This window comes from Rhinichthys klamathensis, unplaced genomic scaffold (genome assembly GCF_029890125.1).
Source record: "Rhinichthys klamathensis goyatoka isolate OS25496 unplaced genomic scaffold, OSU_Roscu_1.1 h1tg000603l_1, whole genome shotgun sequence".
NCBI lineage: Eukaryota > Metazoa > Chordata > Actinopteri > Cypriniformes > Leuciscidae > Rhinichthys > Rhinichthys klamathensis.
In genome coordinates this window covers 892989-920768 of record NW_026607058.1, presented here as the reverse complement: position 1 = coordinate 920768, position 27780 = coordinate 892989, and the positions used below count along the sequence as shown (strand labels likewise).

Here is a 27780-nt window from a genome sequence, read left to right as displayed (position 1 = left end):
GAGATCCGGAAGGTTTCTGACAGGGTCGGATCAGTCTTTCTTCTCCTCTTCTGTGTCGTCTTCAGACTGTGCGCTCTTCTGCATGAGTTTCTCCAGCGTGGAAGAGGAAGAAGGAAGAACTTCTTGCTCTACATCCTCAGTCTTTCTCTTGGTGCTTTCCTGCACAAACTCCTGGATCTCCAATGGAAGCCGCCGGAATTTATCCTGGTATTCCTGATCCAGGTCGTTCTGAAGCTGTGAACACGGGTCAAAATATTAGTCTACAGAAAAAAAAAAAAAACGTTCCCAGAACGCTCCCAAAATGTTAGTTTTTGGTTCCCAGAACGTTCTTTATGGTTTGTTTTTGGTTAGTCAGGAAAGACTTCTTAACGGAAATTGTATGCATTTTGATTGATCTAATTTCTACATTTTATTAAACGCTCTATTAAACTCATTTCAGAGCTCTGTATACAAGCTCATACAAAAACATCTGCAACGTTGTAATTGGAAGGTTAGTTCACATGGTTTTAAAACTAAAAATAACCATTAGGGAACGTTCTGTACGAGTTATTTACAAATAACCTTCCTGCAAAGTTCTGGTAACGTTATTTTATGGTTGCAAAAAAAAAAAAAAAAACCATAAAGAATGTTCTTGGAACGTTATTATTTGGTTCTCAAAAACCAAACTGGTTAACCAACAATAAGACACAAATAAATAATCAAAATGTGGAAATGTCTATGAAAGAATCAAATAGCAGCATTTTTAATTGCAAGAGTCAGAGAGAGAGAGAGAGAAAAATTAATATGAAAAAAAATTAATTTGCCTGTTTTTGTTGCAAAAAACAAACAAACATTGAATAACATTATAATAGGAATCCAAGGGGGAAAAAGAAACAAATACATAATAAAGAGTGTATATATATATATATAAGCAATAGCATGTTTAATCGTAAGAGTCAGAGAAAGGGTGCGGAAAATGAACCTGAAAAAAATAAATCAGATAAATTTAAATATAACTTAAATGGTAATTTATTTTAAATTTGAAATAAATCTAATGATAAATTTAAAATAAATTATTTATTATTAAAAACAATAAAATGTGGGAAAAGTCCAATAAAAAAGCAAATAACCGCATGTTTAACTGTAAGAGTCAGAGAGAGAGAGTGGAAAATGATCCTGAAAAAATATTTTAACATATTTAAATATCATTTAATAATAATCTTAAATGTATTTTAAATTTAAAATAAATGTAACGATAAATGTAAAATACATTTGGTGCAAAAAAATAAACATTATTAGAGGACTAAAAATTAAATTGAAAGAGCAAAAAATAAGGATATCCCTGTAAACATGCAATAATAATATGGTCATGCAGCAATACTAATATCCTAAACTGCAAACGTGCCGCGGTTCAGTGAGTGAAGGTGTGTGTGCTGTGAGCGCAGGAGTCGTGGCATGAACGGGTCAGTAATGTGACATGTGACGGTATTGACAGATCCGGATCAATATTCACTAATGCTGCAGCAGATCCGGGCCAAATCAACAGATGCATGGAGATATTTCACCAGATTCCTTTATAGATAAGAATGCACTCATAGCAATTTCGTTATACACATTACAGTTTTTTTACAGTCACTTTGTTACTATTTTCAGAGCCTTGATGTCATTTTTCACAACTCTAGACACAAAACTCACAACCAATGATCAAAATGCACATTTTTCAAAACTCTAACCCTTTTCTCAATTGCTTGGATACATACACATAAAACTTAGACCATTTGTTCATTCAACAAAAATCACCTGTTCAATATGACACATCACAGTACTACTATTTCAAAAGCAATTACATTTCAAATGAGTGTCTATTCATTTCCTCACAATGATCTAACTATCAATTGAGACAACCGCTCAAAATGATAAGTAACTGTTGCGTTACTCTTAATGCATAGTTGTATGGAAACACACACAATCTTCCATGTTTACAGTAAATCATGACAGTTTCAAGATAACGAGATTCATTGTCACCAATTAGACTACAATATCCATGGATGTAGCCTAATATTTTATATTTTTGCTTTGATTCCAATAAACCTATTGTAGTGTTTTGCATCAATAAATTACAAACTTTGTTCAGTGATTCCACTATGTGTGTATTCTCTCTACGACTGCAGTGCTTTCACAGAGATGTGTTTACTGTACATGTAGTACCATAATGAAACCTGGATCACCTATTTTGTTCTACAATATTTAATGATTGTACGAACAATGACACAGTGAAGCTATCGGTTGCTTGTGTGTGGGCGATCTATAGTTATGTTTCAATGGTATTTCACAGTAAATTTGTTTTTTGAACCAATGATTGTGCAAGTGCAAGATTTCTTTAAAGATTTGAATGCACAATGCAATGTTTTGAACATTAGACAGCCTGTGTTACAACAAGTGATAACCGCTTTAAGTTTTGTGTACATCAAGGTTCTGAAAATAGAAGAAAAGTGATTGTAAAAAACTGTAAACACTGAATTTGGAGAGTGATATGCTTGGGGGAGGGAGTCTTGACTCCATGTAAAATGATTGGTCAGGTCTGAAGTGAGTGACAGTTCATGAGCCAATCAAAGAGCTGCAATCCAGGCAGTTTCCACACATCTGAATCCGGTCGGATCTCTATGTTGAGCATTAAAAGGCACATTTGTTCTGTTTCTGCATCTAAAAATGTGCCGGATCACACTGCAATTCTCCAAATCATATAATCCTGACAGTTCATGAAATATTTAAAGGGCTGAATTGAAACTGGCATCATTTGCTCGCCCTCATCGCAGTACAAACCTGCAGAAAGTCTTAACAGGACTTAATGGACTCTCAAAGATGAGTGAATTTTCATTTGAGAGAACAATTTCTCAACTTCATTAAGCCTACTGTTATCATATTTGATATGCACCTTTTTAAGGCCTCTAAATGATCAGCATGATCTGAAAAACCTTTTACACAATCTGCCTTCTGTCGCCTGATTGACAGCTTTACTTTATTAGCAAGAAAAAGCCTTTTAAGTGCAATTGTACAAACGTCCACCTCATAAAATCTGCACTGATTTTTAGTCATTAGTAATATTTCAAGATCAACACTTACTGGACTGGAGCATCTTCGGTTTACATGATTATCTATGCATCATATTTGAGTAAAATCATATTCAAATGCGAGTCTCAAAAATGATCATCAGATTTTGAGGAAGGTTTATTTGTTCATCTCTCAATCATCATTGTATTGCATTGCATTATATGTTTTAAAACTGCAGAGATTTATAAAACTAAGCATTAAATATCATCTTACTTAGACATTATTGGCAGATATAGTGATGACTGATATTAATGTGTATTTTATGTTAGTCTCCACCATACTGTTATTAAGATCTCATTGATTTACATTACAATCATCAGAATTTCATTTCAACAGGACTTTTTGTCCATATAAATATCAGAATCTGCATCAAATTGCATATTTTTGCTCATTTTGAGTCTCTGAATAAAACTGAGGTGTTTTATTTCCTTCATATTCTCACTATATGAGACATAAAAACCTGATGGAGTAAATATGATACTCAACCAAAACACATAAAAACCTTTATGTACGTTTTTTTTTTGTCTGAAGGTTTAATAAACTGTTCCATTAAAAAAAGAAGAAAAAAAAAGGCTTGCCAGGCTTTACACTACAGGGTTAATGATGCTGACGAAAAAGTATTGTTGAGCATAAAGGCCTGATAGTGAATGACATAGAAAATCAATGACGTTTGTGAAATATGTATTGATGCAACTACTGTAATGTTTCATCCAACACTCATCTGTCAAACTTCCCAGAATGCAACAGCACTCACTTTCATAGCAATAACAGTAACAGCGCTAGTAATAATAATATCTTTAATTCTGCAGTGTTCATTTATGTGACGTTAATCTCCAAATGAGATGAGAGATAAAAGCGTGGTATGGTATGTATCCAAAACAAGGTATTACTCTGGTACCATATCATTTGTTAACTCTTACCTTGGGTTTCTCATCTAATATCTGTTGCAGAATGCTTTTATGGGTTTCAACAAGCTTCTCGTGTCTTTTAGTCTGAGCGTCTTCCAGCTAGAGACGAAAAAGACAAAAAGTGTAAAGAATCATTTTTATTCTCATTTATGATCTTGAGAGATGGGGAAACTCTTTACCCTCTTAATGTGCTGGACCACGTCGTTCACATAAGACCGGTTGATTTCCAGTTTCTCCCTAAAATCAGAGAGAGAGAGGGAGGGAGAGGGAGAGGGAGAGAGAGAGAGGGAGGGAGAGGGAGAGGGAGAGAGAGAGAGAGAGAGAGAGAGAGAGAGAGAGAGAGAGAGAGAGAGAGAGAGAGAGAGAGAGAGAGAGAGAGAGAGAGAGTGTGTTATGGTTCAAGTGATGCATTTATTTTGTTTTATTGCCATCTAGAGGCCAGTTTTATAAAGAATAATAAAATTCTTTCCATTCCTTTAATTGCCTCCCAGAACATTAATGAAAATAACCTGAAATTAATCTTCTTTTTTTTGTCTCCAAATCGATTAATGATTAGTTTGGAGTAAGTGAATATCTCAAGAGTTTATGATGTAAGCATCTTTGTAGCTTAAAGTATTTTAATATCAATTATGCTTACAATTCCCCTCACAGAATCGCCTGAATGAAACGTCAGTTGCCCACTTTACTCATTTGACACAGATTTTATATAAGCACTTCACTTTTGAGACTGCATTATTTCTTATAAGTTCATCTCTCTACTGATATGAATCCAGATATTTTTGTGTCAAATTTGTGCATTTTCATGAATGCATTTGGCAGATGCTTTTATCTAGAGTGACTTGCATTGCATTTCTTATTTTGTAAAACACACCAATTTTAAATCTCTCTGATGTGCTGAAGTGTGTATTTCTGTGTAAAATCTTTCACTGCATCTGAACACACTGTTCAACATGTTTCGGCTGCGTCTACGTTTGTTAAACGTGAATAACACATAGCAGGCACACACCAGTATAAATATAGGATATAATATACAGGGCCTAAAGTTATCACTCGTCAAGCTCCAAATGCGAGAAAAACAAATCGGTGTTGGTGAGTATATGAAATAGTATTAATCACCAGTTGGCAGGTAACATTTTTATGAATTTTAACAATGCAATGTTGTGAGAACATGAACGTAATCAAACATCAACGACACTCCTGACATCGCAAGAGTTTAAGCCTTGGTAATTTATATATTCAAGCGCAAGAATACACAAAAGTGAACTCTCGCTCTGTGTGGGAAGTTGTGTGTGAGCCGCGTCGCAGATTCGGATGCTGAATTGAGCTGTTTCACATCTTTTCCCACTTGAACAGACACAAAATTGTCAAAAAATGCCTGTCTCGGCTAGTATCCTAGTAAGCACAACTAGTTATGGCTTGAGTGAACGTAACAGTTGAGAAAGACAACACGTGTGCATCAGTATATTGGATCAGTGCATTCACTCTTAAAGTGACAGAGCCTAATATTCCTGCAGCTGTCTGTGTTTTTAATGTTAATCAAACAACAAAAGGACAAAGAAAAAATCACTCACAGCTCTTGACTGAATAACTTTTGAAATGTTAATAAGGAATAATCTGTTTAATTTATACAGTGAAGACTATATCCAGTGTAATTTTACATTTGATTATTTAATCAAATGTAAATGTTGCTGGGGGGGCAGTATATCTGTTGAGGACAAAAATAGGATAAATAAGCTGATCAAGAGAGCTGGTTCAGTTATTGGTCTTAACCCAGATGTATTGGAGGTTACTGTGGAGAAGAGGATAAGTTCGAAATTAAAAATTGTCCTGCTTTTTGAAGGCCACCTCTAGTGAGCGCATGAGAAGGTCTTTTGTTCCCGCAGCGGTCAGATATTTCAATGAACAGTTAATTGTTGAATATTATTCTTGTGTTTAAATACTATAGTGTTTATTTTTTATATTTTTGAACTCTGAAATTGAATCTTTTTTCAAATTGTGTCTCCTAATCAGGGTTTATTAGTCTCCTAATGCAGAATTGTTTATTTATCTGTCTGTTAGTTGTGTATTGTGTTTGATGGCTGTATGGTTGGTGGCAAACCAGTTTCCCTATCAGGATTAATATCAATCAATCAATCAATCAATCAATCAATCAATCAATTTATTTAATGTCTCTACCTGAAAACTACTGTAACTCGTCTTTAATAATGTTAAAGCTAGTAATTTTTAGCCTGACGTCGTCATACTCAGACTCTAGTCAGAATGTGAGTCTGATACGGCTCCATTGGGCTGTGATTATGGGCCGTGTTTCAACCCAACCAGGAAAAAAAAATGCCTCTGCATTCAATTGGATAGACCTACAACCAATCAGAGCAACGGAGTAAGTGACGCATGTTCTTCATTCATCTTTCCGATCGACAAATGCCTTGATCGGGGTTCTCTGTTCCTCCTTTAAAATGAATGCGCTGTCTACATCTTCTATAACAGACGCGGCGGCTGAATCCACACATCTCAGTTCTCCAGCGGCGGCCATCTTTGTTGTAAACGAATTCAACCCAAGCGCTCTATAAAGCCCGCCCTCACAATTTGATTGGTCCGAACAGCTTTGGTTCGGGCATACTTGCTTCACAACGGATCGAGTCCAGAGTCCAGACCGAACCTCCCGACCTCACATGTTGTGGGCGGGGCTAAGCTCGGCTGGCATCCAGGCTAGTAATTTTATCTGTGGTATTGAAATTGAAATAGAGAACTGTGAATCTTTACTGCTATCTAAAATTCTAGTGTCATAACTGGCTGTTTTTGCAAAAACAGTTTAATGGCCTAAAAATATTTATGACCGGTACATTTTCTTAAGTAACCGGCCATTGGCAGGTGTGGCAAAAAGTTAGTTTTAGGCCCTAAATATATATCTATTGGTACAATGTGTGTCACATGACTAAACACGCGTCAATGTTTTCAAAACCTCTGTTTTCACAGTCTACACTACAGTGAGGAAACGATGTTTTCAAATCGATATATATTCTTAAAAAATCTCAGTTTTCGAAAGACAAAACGCCGCCTCAAGTGCGGACAGAAGGCCAAACCGTGGCGAAAAATATCTGTTTTCACATGTATCTGGATTAGTGTGGATGCTCGAAGAATTATTTCAACCAAAACACATTTTATCCAGGAAATGATGAACAGATGAACTCTTACTCTTCTGTCAAGTGCTTCTCCTTTGATTTGGCTTCATTAATCTTCTCTTGTCTCTTCTTGTCCATCTTCTTTTTCAGTTCTTTCTTTTCTCTGTAAACACAGACGGAACAGCGAGGTTGACGCTACATGACCTTATGAATTATTAAAAGACGCTTGTGATATTGGTAATGGACTCACTTCTCACACAGGTCCTTGATTTTCTTCATTTGGTTGCTTTGGCTTTCCTCAGCGATGCCGGTCAGCTTCTCGATAACCTGCGAACACAGAGAACACACCATCAGTCTTCCTGACCCATTCATTAAGAAGAAGAGGTTTTCTAAAGTTGTACATCAGAAATGTTTAAATCGTTTATTCTTGATTTCTCACACAAAGTAAGCAAAAAACAATGTCCAGGTGGGAGGAGCCATTTCTTCTTCACTTGTAAGCAACTCTGATCATAACTCGTCGCACATGATCAACGCTCCTCCCACCTGGACATTGTTTACCTTTTCCGGCTACAGCACGGGACTGCAGCGCGAGACTACAGCTTGCCGTCTAAAAGACTATTTAGGTGAGTTGAAACAATGGCTAAGTTGCTAAACGCATCTTGTTCACATGTAGGGTCCCTGTTCATGTTGGACAGACATTTTAATTGCATTTTGTGTCTGTTAAGAGGCTTAAAAACGCTCTTTATGTCGATGCCCCCATAGCTGCCGTTTTAGCTGGGTGGGAGCTCTGGGCATTCGCGGTCGCAGCTCCGCGTAGCAAGCACCAATCCGGTTCGTTTTTTTTCCTATAGTCAGTACTCACAAAGGTCTAACGATCAAGATTCACTTAAAAATTGCCCGGAGTTCTCCTTTAAGTGTCTTGCTCAGGGACATATTTATATATATAGGGGTATACCGGGATATATTTATATATTTTGCATTATTAATTTATATTATTATCATTATTATGTAACAAAGTTAAAGGATCGGTGCGGCGCACAGGTGACGCTCATTATCAACGTTCTCTCACGGCTCTATGTCTCATGTGTGTGTGTGTGTGTGTGTTTTGTACAACATAAATGATAGAATAAACAATATTTCAAAAATAATTCAAATATATTATATTTAAATTCATATGATTTTGTAAACATAAATAATAGAATAAACAATAGCATGTTAATTAAAAAATAATTACAATTTATTAACATAAAATAATACACTTTTATATATATATATATATATTTATATAAAAATTATATATATATATATATATATATATATATATATATATATATATATATATATATATATATATATATGAAAGTCATAAAAGAGTAATTTGCAAATGAATAAAAGAGTCAATAATCAATAAAAAAATCAATAAAAGTGTAATTTGCAAGTTAATTAACACTTGTTTTTGTTTCAAATTTATTTGAAATAATTTCTTAATGTTTGGGCCTTATTGGCAATTATTTTTAGTATATATGTAATATTTCTGATGTAAAATGTAAGTTTGCTTTAAAATTTTAAGTACAATCAAATCAAATTCGTTTCAACTTAAATTATACTAAACTGACTTAAAAAAAATTGTGTTGAATCTTGTATAATTTATTTAAAAAAAAAAGGTTAAAATTACTTAAAAGTTGCAAATTTAAAAACATAAGTTGCAATGACTTACTTGAGAGTCTTTAAAGAGACTTTTCGGTTTTAACCTGTTAACTGTCACCACCCTTTTTTTGAATAAACATGAAAATGCACATTTCGAACTTAAATGGTTGTAATTCAAGAATGCTTTGGAATATCGACGTAAGATTGGTCTCGTTTTAAAGAAGACATCTGGCAGATTTTTGTAGAAGTGAAATAAATTAACAGAAACAGAAAAAAAAGTTATAGAAGTTTGAGTTTATGAAAATGTACAATTTAAAAAAATTAATTATTCATATTTTATATAAAATATATATTTTCAAAACCTGGGTGACTCTAAAACTAAAAAAAAATTAAAAAAAATCAAAGCCAAAAATCTGAACAAGTTGTGTTTCAAATTTTAGGTTGATATCTCAAAAAATGAGCTTTCAGTGAGATTTTGTTTGGGCGCAGTACCGAACGCTTCCACTAGGACACAACCAGACTCCATTACTGCCCATATAAGGGTGCCTCCATTTCCATATGTGTTTTGAGTGATCTGAACCATTATTTCCACAATTTTAATACAATTTATGAAGTAGACATCCTATTCAGAAGTAATATGAGAAGTTTGGCAGATTTTGATATGAATTCAACCTCTAAGAAAACATAAAAAGAACAAGTATGTGCAAGTATACACCTCACAAATGGTGAATCTATCATTTTTTTCTTTATATTTAAAAAAAATGTCAGACCTTTTTTTCTAAAATAATTGAATGGAACCTATCTTTTGAACTCTTGGCATGAAAACAAACTGAGGTTTCTATCCTTCTTTCATGATTTTTCATGTTCATCACTATTTCAAAATAAAGGTCTAAACACGCCTTAGGAGTTTGAAAATATTCTTGTTGCAAATTGAAAAATTACGGCTCCTCTGTAATTTATTTTGAAAATCAGTCACCAAATATGGAAACTAGAGATTGTAAGCTTGTCAAGATTAGTTTAGGTTTAGTATAGGATATTACTGTTTTAAACATGTAATGGATTTGGGCCCACCGGTGGGCCGGTGACACTTGAGAAAAGAGTCATTTGCATGTAATTTAGTTTCAGTTGTGGATTCCCGCCTCACCTGTTTAATGTGTTCTTTCTTCAGGTATTTCTCGCTGTAATACTGTTCCTGCCGGAGATTCAGAAGCTGTTGTTGCTGCTGCTCTTTGAGGTCCGACAGTTTCTGTCCGCTGTCCTGGTCCAGAGTGTTCAGTTCCTGCTCGAAGAACGAGGGTCCGTGTTCAGGACTGGAGGACAGGCACCTGACGGCAGACCCAGTGTGTGAGACCCAGTGTGTTCAGCGGATGTTTGGACACACACTCCCACAGCGATCGATCAGAGGACGTCTACCTACCTCTTCTTACCGTCTCGTTTTGCAGATTTCAGCAGGACGGCCCGCTTGCGGAGGTAGTCGTGCTGGATCTCGTTGTATTTGGCCGTGTGCTCCTTGATCATCTCAGTGGTTTTCTTGTGGTGTTTCTTCACCAGGTCCTTCATCTCTTTATAGTGTCGCCTCTGCTCTCGAACGAAGCCCTTCTGCTGCTTGAGCTCCTCCACGGCCTGCGCCTCCATCTCTGAGGCAGAAACAGTCAGAGGTTTCATGGACTGGGAAATTACTCCTTTATATTCCTCCATATTTTATTATCCTTTTCTGAAGCTCGTGTCATTGGATTTTCTAAATCTGAACAGTGTTTAAATAAGTTATAGAGAACCTTCGAAATGATTTAGACTCAACAGCTACCTAATAAAACAGAATTTTATTTGATGTCTCATATAACATAAGCAAAATATGGCTTCTTTTTAGATAGAGAAACATGTATTGCACAGTTATTTGTATTATTTATGTTTGTGTATTATTTTACATGTTTATATATATATATATATATATTGAATAACCTGCTATTGTTTATTCTTTCATGTTTTATATATATAAACATTATATGTAAATTGACATATATGTAACACATGAACATGTATATTGCACACTTGACTGAATTATTTGTATTATTTATTTTCGTGTATTATTTTACATGTTAATATATATATATATATATATATATATATATATATATATTAAATAACCTGCTATTGTTTATTCTTTCATGTTATATATATATATATATATATATGTAAATTGACATATATGTAACACAAAATTATATATATATATATATATATATATATATATATATTACATTTTGTGTATTATTTTGTTAATATATTTTAATTATTTTTTAAATAACCTCCTATTGTTTATTCTATTATTTATGTTTACAAAAACAAAATCATATGTATTACATTTCTTATATTATTTTATGTTCATATATTTTAATTATTTTTTAAATATTGTTTATTCTATAATTTATGTTTACAAAACACACACACACACACACACACACACACACACACACACACACACACACACACACACACACACACACACACACACACACACACACACACACACACACACACACACACACACACTTGCCGAGAGCCGTGGCAATTGATAATGATATAACTGTGATCCTTTAACTTTGTTACATATTTGTTTAATATATATTTAATACATTTAAATATTGTGTGTGTGTGTGTGTGTATGGAATATTATTTACATAGTATTTCCATGGATTGTTTATTCTGTTTATTCTACTATTATTACACTATAAGTGTAATATGAAAAAAACATAAGTTCATCATATAAAATTATATTATATATGATAATATATTCATTTAAACCATGCAGTTATTCAGATTTTTATTTCACTGAATCGGGTCTCTTTCAAATCTTTTACACAGGTGATAAAAGCCATTAGATGTGTTTAGCACTGACCAGTGAGGACGCTATGAATGAGATCTTCAGTCTTTGCCGCTGGTTTCGTTGAGCCTGAAACATATCAAGATTTATGCATATCTAATAACATTCATCATTCTTCTATCCGGTCTTGTTTGACGACAGTAATGATGTGTAGCAGAAGAGAAGGTGTGTGAAGGTCTGACCTGAGGACTGTGGCTGTGTGCTGATCTGGGACGCTGGTTTAGGAGCCGCACTGGGAGCGTGACTCAATCCGTTCTCTACCGGGGCGGGTTTGGGTTCGCTTTTAACCTCCGAGGGGTTTTCAACACCTGGATCCGCCTGAACAACAAGAACACCAGCAAATACCATTCTCTGTCAAACACACACAGTTCAACAGCAACAGAGCGCTTTCTGAAATGAAGGAGAAATGGCCTAATTCATAAGTAAACGAACGGGAATGTGATTAGAGTTTAGACAGAGTAATTAGTGAAGTGATCCCATTATAAATCTAGCACTAACTGATGCTCATGTATATCGCATCAGAGAAATTCATTTTAATATATGACATTAGCATTGGTTTGCCCCTTTTAAAGGGCTTTTTCTTATACATTTTTAAGGCTCTTTTCAATTGAATAAATAAATACACACACACGCGCGCACACACACACACACAGATGTCTGGCCTAGGACATGTCTGGCCTTTATTCAAATATTATTAAAAAAACTGCTAAGGGTTTTCAAACATATTGCGTAGTTTATTGATCAGAGCTTCTCCTACTTTAAATGTTTTTTAAGCATCAATTAAAACCTACCTTTTTCTCAAGGTTATTAAATTGAAAAATTCGCTTAAAAATGCTTTTTGCATCTATGAAATACTACGGGGTTGCAGTTCTTGTGAGGTCGCTAGGTTTAAAATTTGTGCTTATTAAAAAGATTCTATTTATTTAGTTTTTAGTTTAAGTTTTTATATGCTCTACTTAACTGTATGTGTATCTGTGAAGCACTTTGGTCAACATTCGTGTTGTTAAAAGGTGCTATAGAAATAAACTTTGACCTTGACCTTGAGCTTGGAGTTGATCATTTTTTATTTATGATAACATGCCAAATTGAGCCGACATAATCTTTGGTCAGGCTTTCATTAAAAAAAAATTATGAACAAATGCAAAAACAAAAGAGAATCAATGAAATATTAATAACAGATTATGTTGTAGTCAATGTATGCTTTTTCCAGTGAGCTTTTTGTTTTTCTATGCAATTTTTTTGTTTTTTGCTAAATAATTTTGTCAGATAAATACCTTACCCAAGTTTAGTTTTTAAATCTTCCCTCATTTAAAAAAAAAAAAATATATATATATAATGAATTTTCTTCATATTTTGATGGTTTATATTTCCCTCTCCAACTTCCAGGTCTGAAGATTTGAAGCGAGACAGAACCGAACCTCTTTAGTGTCCTTCTCCTCTTCTCCTTCCTCTAAAGTGAGCGCCGCCAGCTGTTTGGATCTCTGCTCCATTAAGTTGACGTATCTGATGGGGTTGGACAGCGCTTCAATGACATCTGTTCAACACAGAAACACACGTCAGTCACGTCAAACACACACATCTGCCTTCAAACCAGTCTCTGCTTTAGAGACTATGAGCTGAAGGCACTTTAGTTAGTTAACAACTGTAATGCTTTCACAATAAAACCTTTTAAATATATCCAAAATAATATCCAAAGAAATTAGAATTGATCTTCTTCTTGCAGTGACATTTCACTCATATTTCTGAACTTTAATTACAGCTAGAAACTCTTAATTAAAAGACATTTTTGAAAATGTTTTTTTCCTTGGCATTTTATGGGTCATTTCATCTTTTTAAAAGGCCTTCATTTACAATAACAGAGTGTTAGATTCAATATTTTCTAAAAAAAAAAAAAGTCTCTGATAATTAGTTGGCATTAGTTAACATGAAATTAAAGTTGTGACATCTTCTGTGGTGTCTATATCACTTTGTATATTTGCATATTTACAAGTGATGCCCCATTTTAGCTTTAAATAGATGAGGTCACTTTGTTTGTATGTGGCTTTAATAAGGCAAAGCTTCTATTTAAATTAAACAAAGGGAAAAAAAAGTCGTCTCTTAAGATCGTCCCATCAGTATTTGCGTCTGACAGGAGAACAGACGAGTAGACACACACGTGTGAAACGCTGCTGAGAAGGTCAGTGTTGTTGTTCCTCGCCGCTGTAACACTTTTTAACACAAACAGGAGCATTCTGGGTACTCGAGACGTGAATCTGTCCCAAAATCCCCCATCTCATAGTTATATGCAAATGAGCATTAAACCACCGCTGGGATGAAGATTGAAAAGCTCCTCACAGTGGCTGTACAGTGACGAATACCACGGTACTCTGATTTATACCACGGTACTGGTGAGTCATAATTCACACTGAATATTTCTGTCGCATATGTTGCAAATAATGCAAAGCAGCTTGATGCAAAATATCATTTCTTGATTATGATCCAGCTTGTGAGATTCACTCATATTTACCATGGTATTCATATGGACACCACAGTAGTACTATGGTACTTTTATCAGATGCTAAAGATGGCGGAGATTATAGTAATGAACTTCTTACCAGCGAATGTATCCGGTACGTAGTCTTTGACCTCGATATACACGAATATAGCAGGAAGAGTTAGAGCTTGATTCTTTTCATTTCTCAAACCGATGTAGCGATAACCTGTGAGAATATGAGAAAATTATCGTTTAATACAATAAACCCCTCTGCATTTCCATGTTGCAGCCTTAAATGTATCTATATTACAATATTGTAACTCTTCGTAAATTCAAATAAATTTGTTTTTTTAAAACAAAAAAATAAGATGAAATCATATTTCTATTTTTCCTTTAACAACTATTATTTAATGAAAAACATACAGTTCTTATAATGTCTGTAATCACAAAATGAATTGTAGTTAATTAAATCAAAACTCAGCATGGGTTAAATATAGCCTATATATTGAATATTGTGTTTGACCTTCAAGTCAAAAAAGTTGAGAACCGCTAGTTTAATCTGTATAAAGGAAATGTCACATCATAAATGCCATTTGATGTCGTGATGACACAACGCAACACCATTTTGCAATGTAAAGGCGACTAAATAAATGCAAGAAAAACAGACCAATCACATATCAGTATGTAAATACTATGATGAGATCACGGTTTATAAAGAACAAAAATGACAGAACATCTCAAACTGGAATTAGTCTAGAAGTAAAGTGTTCAGGCTAATTTAATGTGCCCTATTATGCTTTTTAAAATATTTCCTTTCATGTGGTGTGTAATAGAGCTGTTTGTGAATGTAAAACCTCTGCAAAGATAAATGGAGTTTTTGTGTCCTAAAAGAAAGAAGTGATTCTGAACCGCCTAAAACGAGTCGTCAGTAATTCAGTCTCACTTCCTGCTGAACCCATAGATATCCATAATAAAGGCTAGATTTCTTACGGCGGAGTCTCTATCGTCATCACCGGCGGCCATCTTGTCACAGGCAAGCTTTCTGGCGGTCTCTGTGGTGCCTGATGTAAGATGAGTGATCAGCACGAACACAAATACTCTTATCTCCTTGAAATCTTGATGGATTTACAAATGGTTTGGTTTCTTACAAACGTTATTAACGTTGCTATAATTCTGGATGATTATTTATTGATACACTTATTATTCATAAGTGTGCAGTGTCATAACTACATCTCTGACGTTTATAACAAACCAAACCGTTTGAAAATCGGTAGAAAATTGAGCAAGTTATGGTTATTTAAAAAGTACATGCACCATTAAAACACAATGTTACGAGTGAGCCTGTGACAAGATGGCCGCCAGGTGCAGTCGTCGACCTCCATTGGCCAGCAGCGCGGACGAGACATCTAGCCTTTATTATGGATATCTATGGCTGAACCTACGTAGGTTTGTAACTAATTTGCATAATGTCACCCCATTGGCTGCCGGCTGAACAGCGTCTCTTTGCCCCGCCCTCAAACACAAGTTTATCTGAGACTGGACGAGTTTGATTCGTGTTGTTCATGTCGAGAAGCAAATCCACTGTGATGAGATCGATACGGTAAAACACACGCCATCGTTACTGTTCGTATCACTGTGTGTCAAGAGGTCAGATTCAGATATGATAATGAGCATTTGGTTTCTGACCAATCACACCAGACTGGGTCATCTAACCAATCAGAGCAGAGCAGCTCTCAGAGAGGCGGAGCTTAGAGAGACTGAATCCTTAAACGAACCGTTTCAGACACTGAGAGAAATGCATGTAAAACTATCGCAGGAGACTCCAAAACAATAGGGACTTTTAAAATAGAATAATAGGAGCACTTTAATAAACATGACAGAGACTCTCACCGGGACGAATGGCTGAGACGGGAATGATCCGATGACCAATGAACTTTCCTCCCTCCTCAAACACGGCTATCCTCAGGGAAGCGAGGGTGGGCAACACAACCTGACCAACAAACAACACAAGTCTATATCTCATGCTCTCCAGCCATCTGTTGATTAGAACAGCAAAAACATCATACTTTTTTGAAGACGATGGGCTCCTCGTCCCACACAGGGTTGATGGCGTTGCTTTGGGACGTCTTTGTCTTGAAAGCTTTTCGTCTTGTGTCAACTGGAAGTCCAAACATGTCAATCTCCACATAAACGCCCACCTTCTTGTCAGTCAGGAACTGTCCTGATATGATCTAATGGAAGAGGCGATGACATTTTTCTTGCACAAAAACATCAAAATGCAACATATATATAAACACTTAATGCATCAAATTAAAAAAACATGCAAGTCAAATTATAAATTGCATCGAAGTGCATTGCAAATGAGTTTTGGCAACAGTCTCATGTTCCAGCTTAAAGCTGCAGTCCGCAGTTTTTCCTCTTTGTCGCCATCTCTGTTCGAAACCTGCAATTGCAGTCATTCGCGGAATTATCAACTTTACGTGGGTTGTGCCTCGGCACGGCACAGCGCGGATGAACACAATGTTTGAGGAGAGTGTGCGGCTGTCAGTCGCCGCCGGTGTGGATACTGGCATTCACAATCACAGATTATTCTTTTTGGAAGTATGACCAACATAATAATTTTCACCGGAAAATGTCTGAACAAGTGAGTAACATCCACTTTTGTTCTGGTTCTGACACTGCAGTAAATCGCGCTGATTAAATCTAACGAACGCTTATCACGCAAAACTGTGCAAATTATACTTTATTCTCAAATTGTTAATGTCAACATCAGCATTGCGTGACTACATGTAATGTCCTTCCGATATTATCCTTGTTTTTGCATGGGCCGGTTGCAGTCTCTTTTTTCTGTAGCCGCTCCGAACGAAGTCTTTTGTATTTTACAGCGGGTGAGTTGTGAGTCTCTAGTTGTCTCTGGTGATTGTCGTTTGAACCTTTCTGGATCCGCCATCAAATTAATAAGTTTAATTATATCAAGTGCAGTGAGAAAAGGCTATAAATCTCCACCTCCAGCATCCTCACACTCATAGCCTACTAGCCGAGACTCTTCTTTATGTGTACAGATGTGTGTGTACAGATGTGTGTGTACACAGGGCCGGCCCGTGGCATAAAATGCTAAGGGCGCAAGCGCCTTAAACCCTAGGGGGGCGCCAGAGCCGCATAAGGAACTTTCCGCTTTTATTGTACTTCATTAACACTGCAACGAGTGGAGCAATTACATAAGCCTGCCAGTGGCGCAAAAAGTGGGTATACCGGTATGTGTAGCGGAGTAGGCGCCCTCATAAGATTTCATCATAGAATTTTGACAGGGGACCCCCCTCCAATAATATCGCGAGCGGGCGCCGTGAGCGCTGAGCGAACAGGCACGAGTAGTGAGTTGTCGTCGAAAAAGATAAATAAAGCAAAAAAGCGGCCGGGGGCTAAAATAGAAATAGCCCATTCGTTTTGTTTTGCTTAATCGGCGGCGCTGGGTTAGTGCTGGTGTAATGCATTGGTAAAAAAAAAAGCTTTATTCTGACACCACATGAAACGCGTAGATCAGCGGCCCATTGGTTGTTTTCTTGATTGACACTGGGCTGGCCCAATCACATCTTTAATGTGAAGTACAGAAAAATACTCTTTCTATTAGTATAGAAATTAGTACAAAACTTATGAAAGTTTCCTTTATTTTTCAGTGCATTGTTTTACAATGAGTATTATCATGGGATTAATATTATAACTATTATTATGTAATGTAATGTAGACAGACACTAACTAAAAGAGGTTTGAATTTTTCTTTGTTTACGGTAATTTGAACACTGAATATGGGTTGGAGCTTTTAATTTTGAACTCTCAAAGTGCACCAGATTGATGAATTTAACATTAAAATGCACAAAATTTTCTTACGGGGGATCATGCCCCCGTACCCCCCTAGCCTTGTAGCAGCCTAATGGATTAGTAATAATATTAGTGGTGGTAGTAATTGTAATTTATCTACTACAAGTTACATGGTCAGATAATATGTATTTAAACAATGCAACTATGTAGGATGATTGAAATATCCTTGAACTTTCTTTTTTAGCATTTGTATAAACAATTTATTACAGTTCAAGTCATAATTTGCTTGTTAAAGTTTTGGAGTGACTATAAGAGCATTTTTGTTTAGTTAAATAAATACTCATTATTTTTAAAGGAGGGGGGGGGGGTAGGAGGGGGGGGGGGGTGGGGGGGGGGGGCGCAAAAATCAATCTCGCCTAGGGCAACCAAAGGGCTAGGGCCGGCCCTGTGTGTACAGATGTGTGTGTACAGATGTGTGTGTGCAGATGTGACGTAATGACGCAAAGACATGCTCAAATCTCCCGCTGAAATGCACCAGTACCACTGGAATTACAAACATTATTACAAGCTTACCGCTTTGAATCGAGCTACGGCAAGCAGAGAGTTTTGAACACTGGCTGGTTATGCATTTTCTCAAATATGTATTTTGGATCATTTTTAACCCAAAAAAAGCTACGGACTGCAGCTTTATAGTCATAAATCTAGTAAGTGTAATAAACCTGACCTTCACTGATAAGGTGTTGGCTACGATCCCATCCACTGTGCTTTCTGTGAAGGGGTCAAAATGCTTGTCCGGTCGCCTCATGAACTCTGGCTTGAGTCGGTAGCCACTTTTCCCGTTGTACTCGTACATGCCGAGGTTCAGCTGCATGGACAGATCTGAGAGAGCAGAGTAAGACACACCATTACACTTGACATTTCATATCACAGTTAAAGGGATAGTTCACCCCCAAAAAGGAAAACTCTGTCAGTATTACTCTCCCTCATGTTGTTCAACCCCGTTAGACTTTCGTTCATCTTCGGAACACAAATTAAGATATTTTTGATTAAATCTGAGAGCTGGATCACTCCTCCATAGGCTTCTAAGGGATCGAAACTGTCCGGCCCAGAAAAGTAATGAAAGACATCGTTAAAATAGTCCGAGTGACTACAGTGGCTCAACCTTAAGTTTATCAAGCGAAGAGAATACTTTTTGTGCGCAAAAACAAACAAAAATAACGACTTTATTCAACTATTCATTTCCTTCTCTGTGGGCCTCGAGATTTCACGCACTGAAATTACGCAAAGCTTCTATGTTGCACGGCCAATAGTGAGCCTGCGTGTGACGTACAACCCAGAAGCTTTGCGTAATTTCAGTACGTGAAATCTCGAGGCCCACAGAGAAGGAAATGAATAGTTGAATAAAGTCGTTATTTTTGTTTGTTTTTGCGCACAAAAAGTATTCTCGTCGCTTGATAAACTTAAGGTTGAGCCACTGTAGTCATTCGGACTATTTTAACGATGTCTTTCATAACTTTTCTGGGCCGGCCAGTTTCGATCCCTTAAGAAGCCTATGGAGGAGTGATCCAGCTCTCAGATTTAATCAAAAATATCTTAATTTGTGTTCTGTAGATGAACGAAAGTCTTACGGGGTTGAACAACACGAGGGAGAGTAATTACTGACAGAGTTTTCATTGTGGGGTGAACTATCCCTTTAAGTCCTATCTGAATAAGTGTTGTTATGGATCTGCTCACCGATGGTCTGGAAGTTCAATGCGACGAGCTGACAGCCGGCGTTCCAGAACACCTGAGGCATGTAGTTGGAGGAATCCACTCGAGTCCCTTTAGGATAGATTCTGCTCAGCTGAAATTTGTTATATCTACATGACCACAGTTAAGGGACTGACGTAATGAATGGCATTGAAATCAAGAAATCATTGACCATCATCACAACTAGCACATACATCCCCGAATCTGACTAAACATGTCTGTGTAATATTATAAAAAAATGTGAAATATTAAAGAAATGATATTTGTCATAAAGACTTTTTTGCTATGTGACATTTTTCTATTGGCATGAGAAATAATCATATTCTTCTGGATGTGTGTATATATAGAGAAAGTTTGGGTAAGTAAATGTACATACATATTTACATATACATACAGGTGAAACTCGAAAAATTTAAATATCGTGCAAAAGTTCATTTATTTCAGTAATTCACCTTAAAAGGTGAAACTAATATATTATATAGACTCATTACATGCAAAGTGAGATATTTCAAGCCTTTATTTGTTATAATTGTGATGATTATGAATTACAGCTATGAAAACCTTTTCACAATATTCTAATTTTGAATTTGGGGTTTTCATAAGCTGTAAGCCATAATCATCAATGATATTGATGATTATGGCATAATCACGATATTCAAATTTTTCAAGTTTCACCTGTATACATATACAGTACATATATACATATAAAGATACATTTACTGACCCAAAATTATATTACATATTTAGTTTGGGATATATAATATATATATATATATATATATATATATATATAAATTAACACTTTTAGTCAGCAAGTAAAAAACAACTAAAAAATATAAATTAGCAACATTGCTTTGGCAACTAACTGAACTAAGTTTAAGTTCTAAAATCACTGACATAAAAATAAAATGAATAAAAAATACATTGAACTATATAGAAATATATAAAAAAGCAACCCCAAATTTCTTTTTCAAATGTTGACTTTGCAACAAACTGGAATAAGTTTAGGTTGAAGTCCTGAAATTACGAAAAACTGAAACTGAAATAAATTAAAGCTTTGTAGAAATATAAAACAATATAATTAAAAATAATTTTAAAAATCAAAAAAAGGTTTCTATTTCAAATAAAAAAACGTTCTAAATAAAATAAATGAAAAAGTAAAACAATAAATGTGGAATAATATATATATAAAAATATTATAATATTAAATATTATATATATATATATAAATACTTTGCAATTTAAATAACATATCATTGTTTTTCACAATATAGTGAGGGTGAAAATGTACTTAATTGTCAATAAAAGGCCCTAAAAATAGGCTTTGTTTTGTTTAATCCAAATGTAAATTTCTTATTCATTTCTTTAATTTGTATTTGTGGTGAAATGTGACCCAGACATGTATTGGCAGGTTTTGTGAGACGCACCCCGAAAAAATGGCATGAAATGAAAACAATATCCTTTCATAAAAGAAATCTAATTCACTCTTCCACAAATTCAAACCTGTCGTGACTCGTGATCCGTAACGAAGCACCGTGTCGTTGATGATCTGATATTGTAAAGTCTGAATATGTGAGCAATCTTCACACAAACCTATTAAACAGCTTCAGAAGAGTCGTATGGACTAGAGTTCTGAAATATGACAGATGTGATTATTTGGGTCATAAGTTATGGCATAAATAATAGATGCACTTGTCCTGGTTTCCTGTCATGTGTCTGATGTGTTATGTGGGTTGTGTGTGACGTCGCTACAGAAGTCAAACACACTCCTCCTGGAGGTTACGGGGTAAAGGATGCTCCACGAACTCCACCGGGGTCTTGGTCAGCTGCTCCAGGGCTTTGGTCTCCACAAACGATGACATCTGATAACTGCGTTTGGTTTCTGAAAGCAGACACGTCGAGTTTGAGCGAGATCTTCAAATCAGCGCGTGTTATCGCATGCAGTCGTACTCACTCTTGGAAACCTCGAACGAGTGGAACTTTGTGGGCTGGATGTAATTGACCAGAGTGGACATTTCTTCAGTGGCGAAGGCTTCAGATCCTGCTGTACCCTGAGAAAACACACACACACACACACACACACGCCTCATACTTTTATCAAGGTTAAGCTCATCATTTGACAATCTGCTGAGAACATTTGTACTTTTTAATAAAGCTGAAATAAAATGTAAATATAAGAGGACAAACTTAAATTAGAAATGAATTGAAAATTTTGCCTTGGAAACTGACTGAAATAAAATAAAATAAATAAATAAATAAATTAAATTTTATTTTAATTAATTAATTTAAATAAGAAAACCATGCAGAAATGAAAGCTACATAGAAATACTAAAATAATAAGAAGACGACAAAAGCACATAATAAATTCCTCAAACTTAAACTAAAAACTAAAAGTGAAATAAAAATAAAGCCATACAGAAACATAGAGGGAAAATCAATATAAAAATGGAATATTAAAAATAGAAATTGAAAACATTGCCTTGGCAACTATTTGAAATAAGTCTAAATACCAAAATTACCAAAATAAAAAGATTCTCAAATCAATAAATACATTGAAGCTTTATATAAATATTTTAAAAGAAACCAACAAAAAAAAAAAAAAATAGAAATGAGATATATTGCCTTTGCAACAAACTGAAATAAAATAAAAAATAAATAAAAAATAGAAATTAGAAACATTGCCATGGCAACTAACTGAAAAAAGTTTAATTGCTATAAAATTTAAAAATATATATAAAAGAAGCTATGTAAAAATATTTTAAAAGAAACCAACAAAAAATAGAAATGTTGCCTTTGCAACAAACTAAAATAAATAAATAAATAATAGAAATTAGAAGCATTGCCATGGCAACTAATTGAAATAAGTTTAAGTACTCGTTTATTTCTCTACTTAATTACTAAAATGCCATGTTTTTATTAAATTAATAAAAATGCATTGAAGCTATATAAAAATATATTAAAAGAAACCAACAAAAAATAGAAATGAGAAATGTTGCCTTTCCAACTAACTGAAATAAGTTTAGGTTGAAGTCCTACAATTACTAAAACTGCAATAAAAACAAATTAAAGCTAAAACTTCTAAACTAAAATGAAAACAGAAAATATAAAAACAAAAGCAATTATATCATAAATAAATCCTATCATTGTAGATAAATAACACTTATTTATGGATACACAACTGATAATAGAAACAAACTCTTACTGACCTCGTCCATGGACTTCTTACAGTCGTCATCGTCATCATCTTCATCCTCGTCATCCTCAGCCTCCACCTCTGCCGGCGCTAAACGACAAACATAACATTATACTTCAAATCAAATCCCAAAGCAAACATGCGCATCTAAAGCGGACGGCGGAGTCAGTTCTGTCCTCGTCTCGATCCGCTCAATATAAGCAGAGCTGGTCTGAGATCAGATCGAGCTCAGAGACAGGAAGACCTGTTCAGCTCATGATGAAGACGGCAGGTGTGTGTGTGTGTGTGTGTGTGTGGCGTTCAGATGTGGGTCTGAGACACACCAGACCTTCACGACCTGCTGCTTTAAAGGGATAGTTCATGCTCAAGTCAAAATGCACTCATCATTCAAATATTTTTAGAATTCAAAATAGCAATTTTCTATGTAAATATATATTAAACTATAATTTATTCCTGTGATCAAAGCTGAATTTTCAGCATCATTACTCCAGTCTTCAGTGTCACATGATCCTTCAGAAATCACTCTAATATGATGATTTGATGCTCAAGAAACATTTATTATTATTATCAATGTTGAAAACAGTTGAGCTGCTTCATATTGGTTTCCAAAATGTGATACACTACCATATTAAAATTAATATAAAAATAAAAACAGAAATGAACACTTTTATTCAGCAAAGATGCATTCAATTGATCAAAAGTGACAGTAAAGACATTTATAATGTTACAAAAGATTATTTTTTAAATAAATGCTGTTCTTTTGAACTTTCAATTCATTAAAGAATCCTGAAAGAAAAATGCATCACAGTTTCCACAACAATGTAAGCATTTAAAAAAAAAACATTTTAGAACCATTATTAATAATTGAGCAGCAAATCATCATATTAGAGTGATTTCTGAAGGATCATGTGACACTGAAGACTGGAGTAATGATGCTGAAAATTCAGCTTTGATCACAGGAATAAATTATAGTTTACTATATATTCACATAGAAAACAGCAAATTTGAATTAAAAAAATATTTTACTATATGACAGTTTTACTGTATTTGTGATTAAATAAATGCAGCTGTGGTGAGCAGAAGAGACTTCTTTTTAAAGAACTGTCTTTTGACAGGTGTGCTCCTCTACAGAGGAGTTTCTAAGCTTTATTTGGTTCTGAAAGGCAGTGTGTGATGAAGGAGTCGAGCTCAGCATGCTCAGGTTCAGGTCTCTGTGCTTCTGCAGGTGGAGGTCTGGAGGAATACACACCCAGCTGTTCAACATCTGCTTTCTGCATCAATGCTGTCCGGATTCAACCTTTACAAACCTCTGGCATCCATCAGCGGCTCTCTGTCAGACATGAACACACACGTCTCGGACCTGCAGAGGGTCTGTCAGACATGAACACACACGTCTCGGACCTGCGGAGAGTCTGAAATGTCAGACGCTTGACTCTCCACATGAGGCTGAACACAGAGACCGGCTCACGGTGGAGCTAATCGAGCTGATGACGAGTTACTGGTGTTTACTGGGCTTTCTTTCTTTTCACTCAAGATAGATGTGACATATCAAGGGTTTTCATTTCACTTAAGAGAAGTTTCAAATAAGAAGGTTGAATAGACCAGGGACATATAGTAATATAGTACTATAGTACATATATAATAAAGTATAGTACCAGTCAACATCAACGCTTCTCGCCTTATTCCATATCAATAACACAGGTATTGGGTCCTATCACACACCCGGCCCAATGCGCAGGCGCGACGCGAGTGTTTTCATCTTCACGTGCTGTAAATAGCAAATGCATTTGCGCCCATCTGTGCGCCCATGGGCTGCTGGTCTGACAACCAGGTGTGTGTTCAGGAGCATTGTTGGCGCGTTGATATTTTGAGGAACTGAAATAGACTGAGCCGTTGACCAACTGACACCTGGTCTATAGTATGTGCCTATAAGTGGGTCCACAACACGCGTACACTCTGCTTATTACGCACACACACACTCTGCTTATTACACACACAGGGACGTGCAGCAGCACACAAACAAGCCAAATATTCAAAATAAAAGGATTACAATGTAAAAGATTTTATTGTGTACGTAAAGATATGGTGGAATCCGGCTTGTCACATGGATGGTCTTTAACCTCACACACACACACACAGCTCGTGCACGAGCAGATCTGTTTCCTCGCTAGAGAAGCGTTCAGTTTTTCCACTTGCAAATTCCTCCATGTAAATAGCGAATCCGCCATGGCACGAGCGCAACTGGCTTATAGAGCTGGTAAGTCCCGCCCATCCGTAAAACTCCAAGTGGACCTCTAGGTTGAAAAAGCGTCAATGCAAGTGAATGAGAGAAAATAATTATTTTCTAATCCCGTTTGAATTGTGCCATGAATGTGAACATATGTTGTCCGTGAATTTTTTATATAACTTCTCATGTAACGAGTTTGACAGTATATTGTATGATTCTTTGGCTCGCAGTTGTGGAATAGACATAACGAGAAAGACTACACGTCGCATATGTGACGTCACCGCATAACACATTTCCCCTCCACAAATCACGGTGCGATAATCTAAGGAATTAGATCGAGATGCCTGTGTGTTTTGTACCCAAATGTCACCATTCAAACAAAGGCATGTTTAGCGGGATCCGTGTGCTAGTGGTGGTGACGTATATCAAACGCGTCGAAAGCAGTGAAGAGTTGTAGTCCACAAAGTGCTCTCACACAAAGTCTAAAGGTGATGATACACAGGGCAACGTTTTGAGCAACGTTGCTGGGCAATGTTGCTGTCAATGGGTAACCAGATGAGACACAGGGCCCACGGCCGATCTAAATTATCCAGATAGAAATGTATTGCCCATTTTCAATGGGAAAGTGCCCAAGCAACAATCGCTCGGCAAGATTGCCTAGCAAAATTGCTCAAAAAGTTGCACTGTGTACAGGCCCGGATTAACACAGTGTAGTGCCCTAGGGTGACCACATTTTAAGTGCCCCCCACCCCATACAACTCACATGTTAGTGCAACATGAACATGTCATACTAAATATCTTCATTTCCATCATAAATGGCATGTATGAGGACTACTTGCAAAACCTTATGTCTAAAAAAAACATATACCAAATAAGCAAGCCCAAGAATCAGATAAATTCAGCACCACAGAGACGCACAGCAGCAAAACAATGCAACCAAATCCATTAGTAATCGGATTGACGGCTCAATCGAACTGAAAAGCTTTTATTCAACCTTTATTGATCCGATTGAGCTCGATCGGAATCAAATTTCGATCGGATTGAAAGGGGTGGGTTATTCCTTTTTTTTATTCGGATTAAAAAGCGAAACTGAAAGGACTGCGTATGTGCAATGACTTTGAAATAGCGTAATGACGTATGACGCTCGAAATGTTCTTCCTGTTGAATAAAGTGTCATATAATCAAGTGTCCCGTCATTTTAAAATTCTCCTTTCACTCAGCGTCTGTGAAGTGGAGCAGGACAATGTCCCACCAGTCATTTTTCGGATTATCACCCAGAGACGACTGGTTTTGGGCGCGAGAAGGGAGGGGCATTTTACTGATAAATATAAGCAACACGGTACAACAACGGTTCATGTGCTCATTGTCCACAAATTATGACCAGATATGGATAAATATTAAGCCTGCTGTTTAAAACAAATAAAGAACCAATGTAGGAGATGGGTATATGCACAGTATAGCCTACTAACGTTACCTCTTCCGATTTTAAGCTTGCGTATTAACGCGCACATCAACCCGATCACGTTTAGCGTTCATGTAAACATAACATTCAGATTCATCGATCGGAATGAATTCAGTCCGATTGAAACAAAAGTTATGCATCTAATAAGCATCTCTAACGTTAACTAAGCAACCAGCTAAAAGAGAAAACCGTTCCAAATTTCAAATCGACAACAGCGTCACATACAGTAGCCTATTTGCCCAGAAATAATGGTAAATAAGCCTTACCTTTAGCAGAACAACTTTTTCTAGACTTTGTGTTAGGCTACCGCCTTTGCTCACAACATTAGCTGCTGCTTGGGTATCGGTTGAGGCATTTTTCGCTGCTAGTGGCTTCTGCTGGTGATGCCGATCGATGTCTCTGTCTTTTCTTCATTTCGAAGAAATAGGCTACACTGTGACCTGACCCAATCGCGATTCTTTATTTGCATATTTTATAGTCTCTCTGTATACATGTTATCATTAACTGTTCCTTTTATATCTGCATCTCTTCCAGCAAAATAATATATATACAAAACATGAAAACTATTTTAAAGGTTTAGTCATTCTCTTAATCATTTGGTGCCCCCCTATTGGCTGGTGCCCCAGGGCACTCGCCCAATCCCGTCTATGGATAATCCGGCCCTGCCTGTGTATCATCACCTTAACCGTATGAAAATTCTACCCGCTAAATTGTAGCATTCTTTACTCGAAAAATTATATAAAAAATTCATAGACAACATATGTTCACATTCATTGCAAAATTCAAACGGGATTAGAAAATAATTATTTTCTCTCATTCACTTGCATTGACGATTTTTCAACCTAGAGGTCCAGCGGGGTAAGCGGAAGGGGCGGGACTTACCAGCTCTATAAAGGAAATTAAATGAGAGATGAGATCCTGATTGGTTTATTTCACGTTACGCCCCAAAACACACCCATGACTCATTAAGAGAATAGGGACAACCCTTTTAGACCAGCGCCGGGAGCGCCGACCATTTTTCCCGTCGTTAAACTAGCAAAAGTGGATTCGGACACGACCCAAGTGCACACGTGCGCCGTGAGCTTTATGGTGTGTTCACACCGAACGCGAATAGAGCGTCAAATACGCGTCTATCGCGTCTAGTTAGACTAGGGTGACCAGAAGTTCCGAAAAATTCGGGACAGTCCCGAAATCTAAGCTGTTGTCCCGAATCCC

The 27780-nt window shown here is 36.1% G+C and overlaps 1 protein-coding gene across 1 annotated transcript in view; it reads right to left on the bottom strand.

The window, feature by feature from the left end:
• Positions 1–27780, bottom strand: part of LOC130075785 (1-phosphatidylinositol 4,5-bisphosphate phosphodiesterase beta-1) — an 82604-nt gene continuing 54824 nt past the window's right edge. Inside the window, exons 15-32 of the mRNA XM_056240552.1 lie at positions 22890–22966; positions 21638–21734; positions 21481–21565; positions 19669–19793; positions 18659–18813; positions 16185–16349; positions 16009–16108; positions 14240–14344; positions 13064–13179; positions 11828–11963; positions 11661–11714; positions 10182–10401; positions 9909–10089; positions 7368–7444; positions 7191–7280; positions 4178–4235; positions 4011–4097; positions 1–234 (exon numbers count right to left, since the gene is read on the bottom strand). Of these exons, the coding sequence (XP_056096527.1) occupies positions 31–234; positions 4011–4097; positions 4178–4235; positions 7191–7280; positions 7368–7444; positions 9909–10089; positions 10182–10401; positions 11661–11714; positions 11828–11963; positions 13064–13179; positions 14240–14344; positions 16009–16108; positions 16185–16349; positions 18659–18813; positions 19669–19793; positions 21481–21565; positions 21638–21734; positions 22890–22966 (2132 nt within the window). The 3' untranslated portion in view covers positions 1–30. The remainder of the gene's footprint in view (positions 235–4010; positions 4098–4177; positions 4236–7190; positions 7281–7367; positions 7445–9908; positions 10090–10181; positions 10402–11660; positions 11715–11827; positions 11964–13063; positions 13180–14239; positions 14345–16008; positions 16109–16184; positions 16350–18658; positions 18814–19668; positions 19794–21480; positions 21566–21637; positions 21735–22889; positions 22967–27780) is intronic.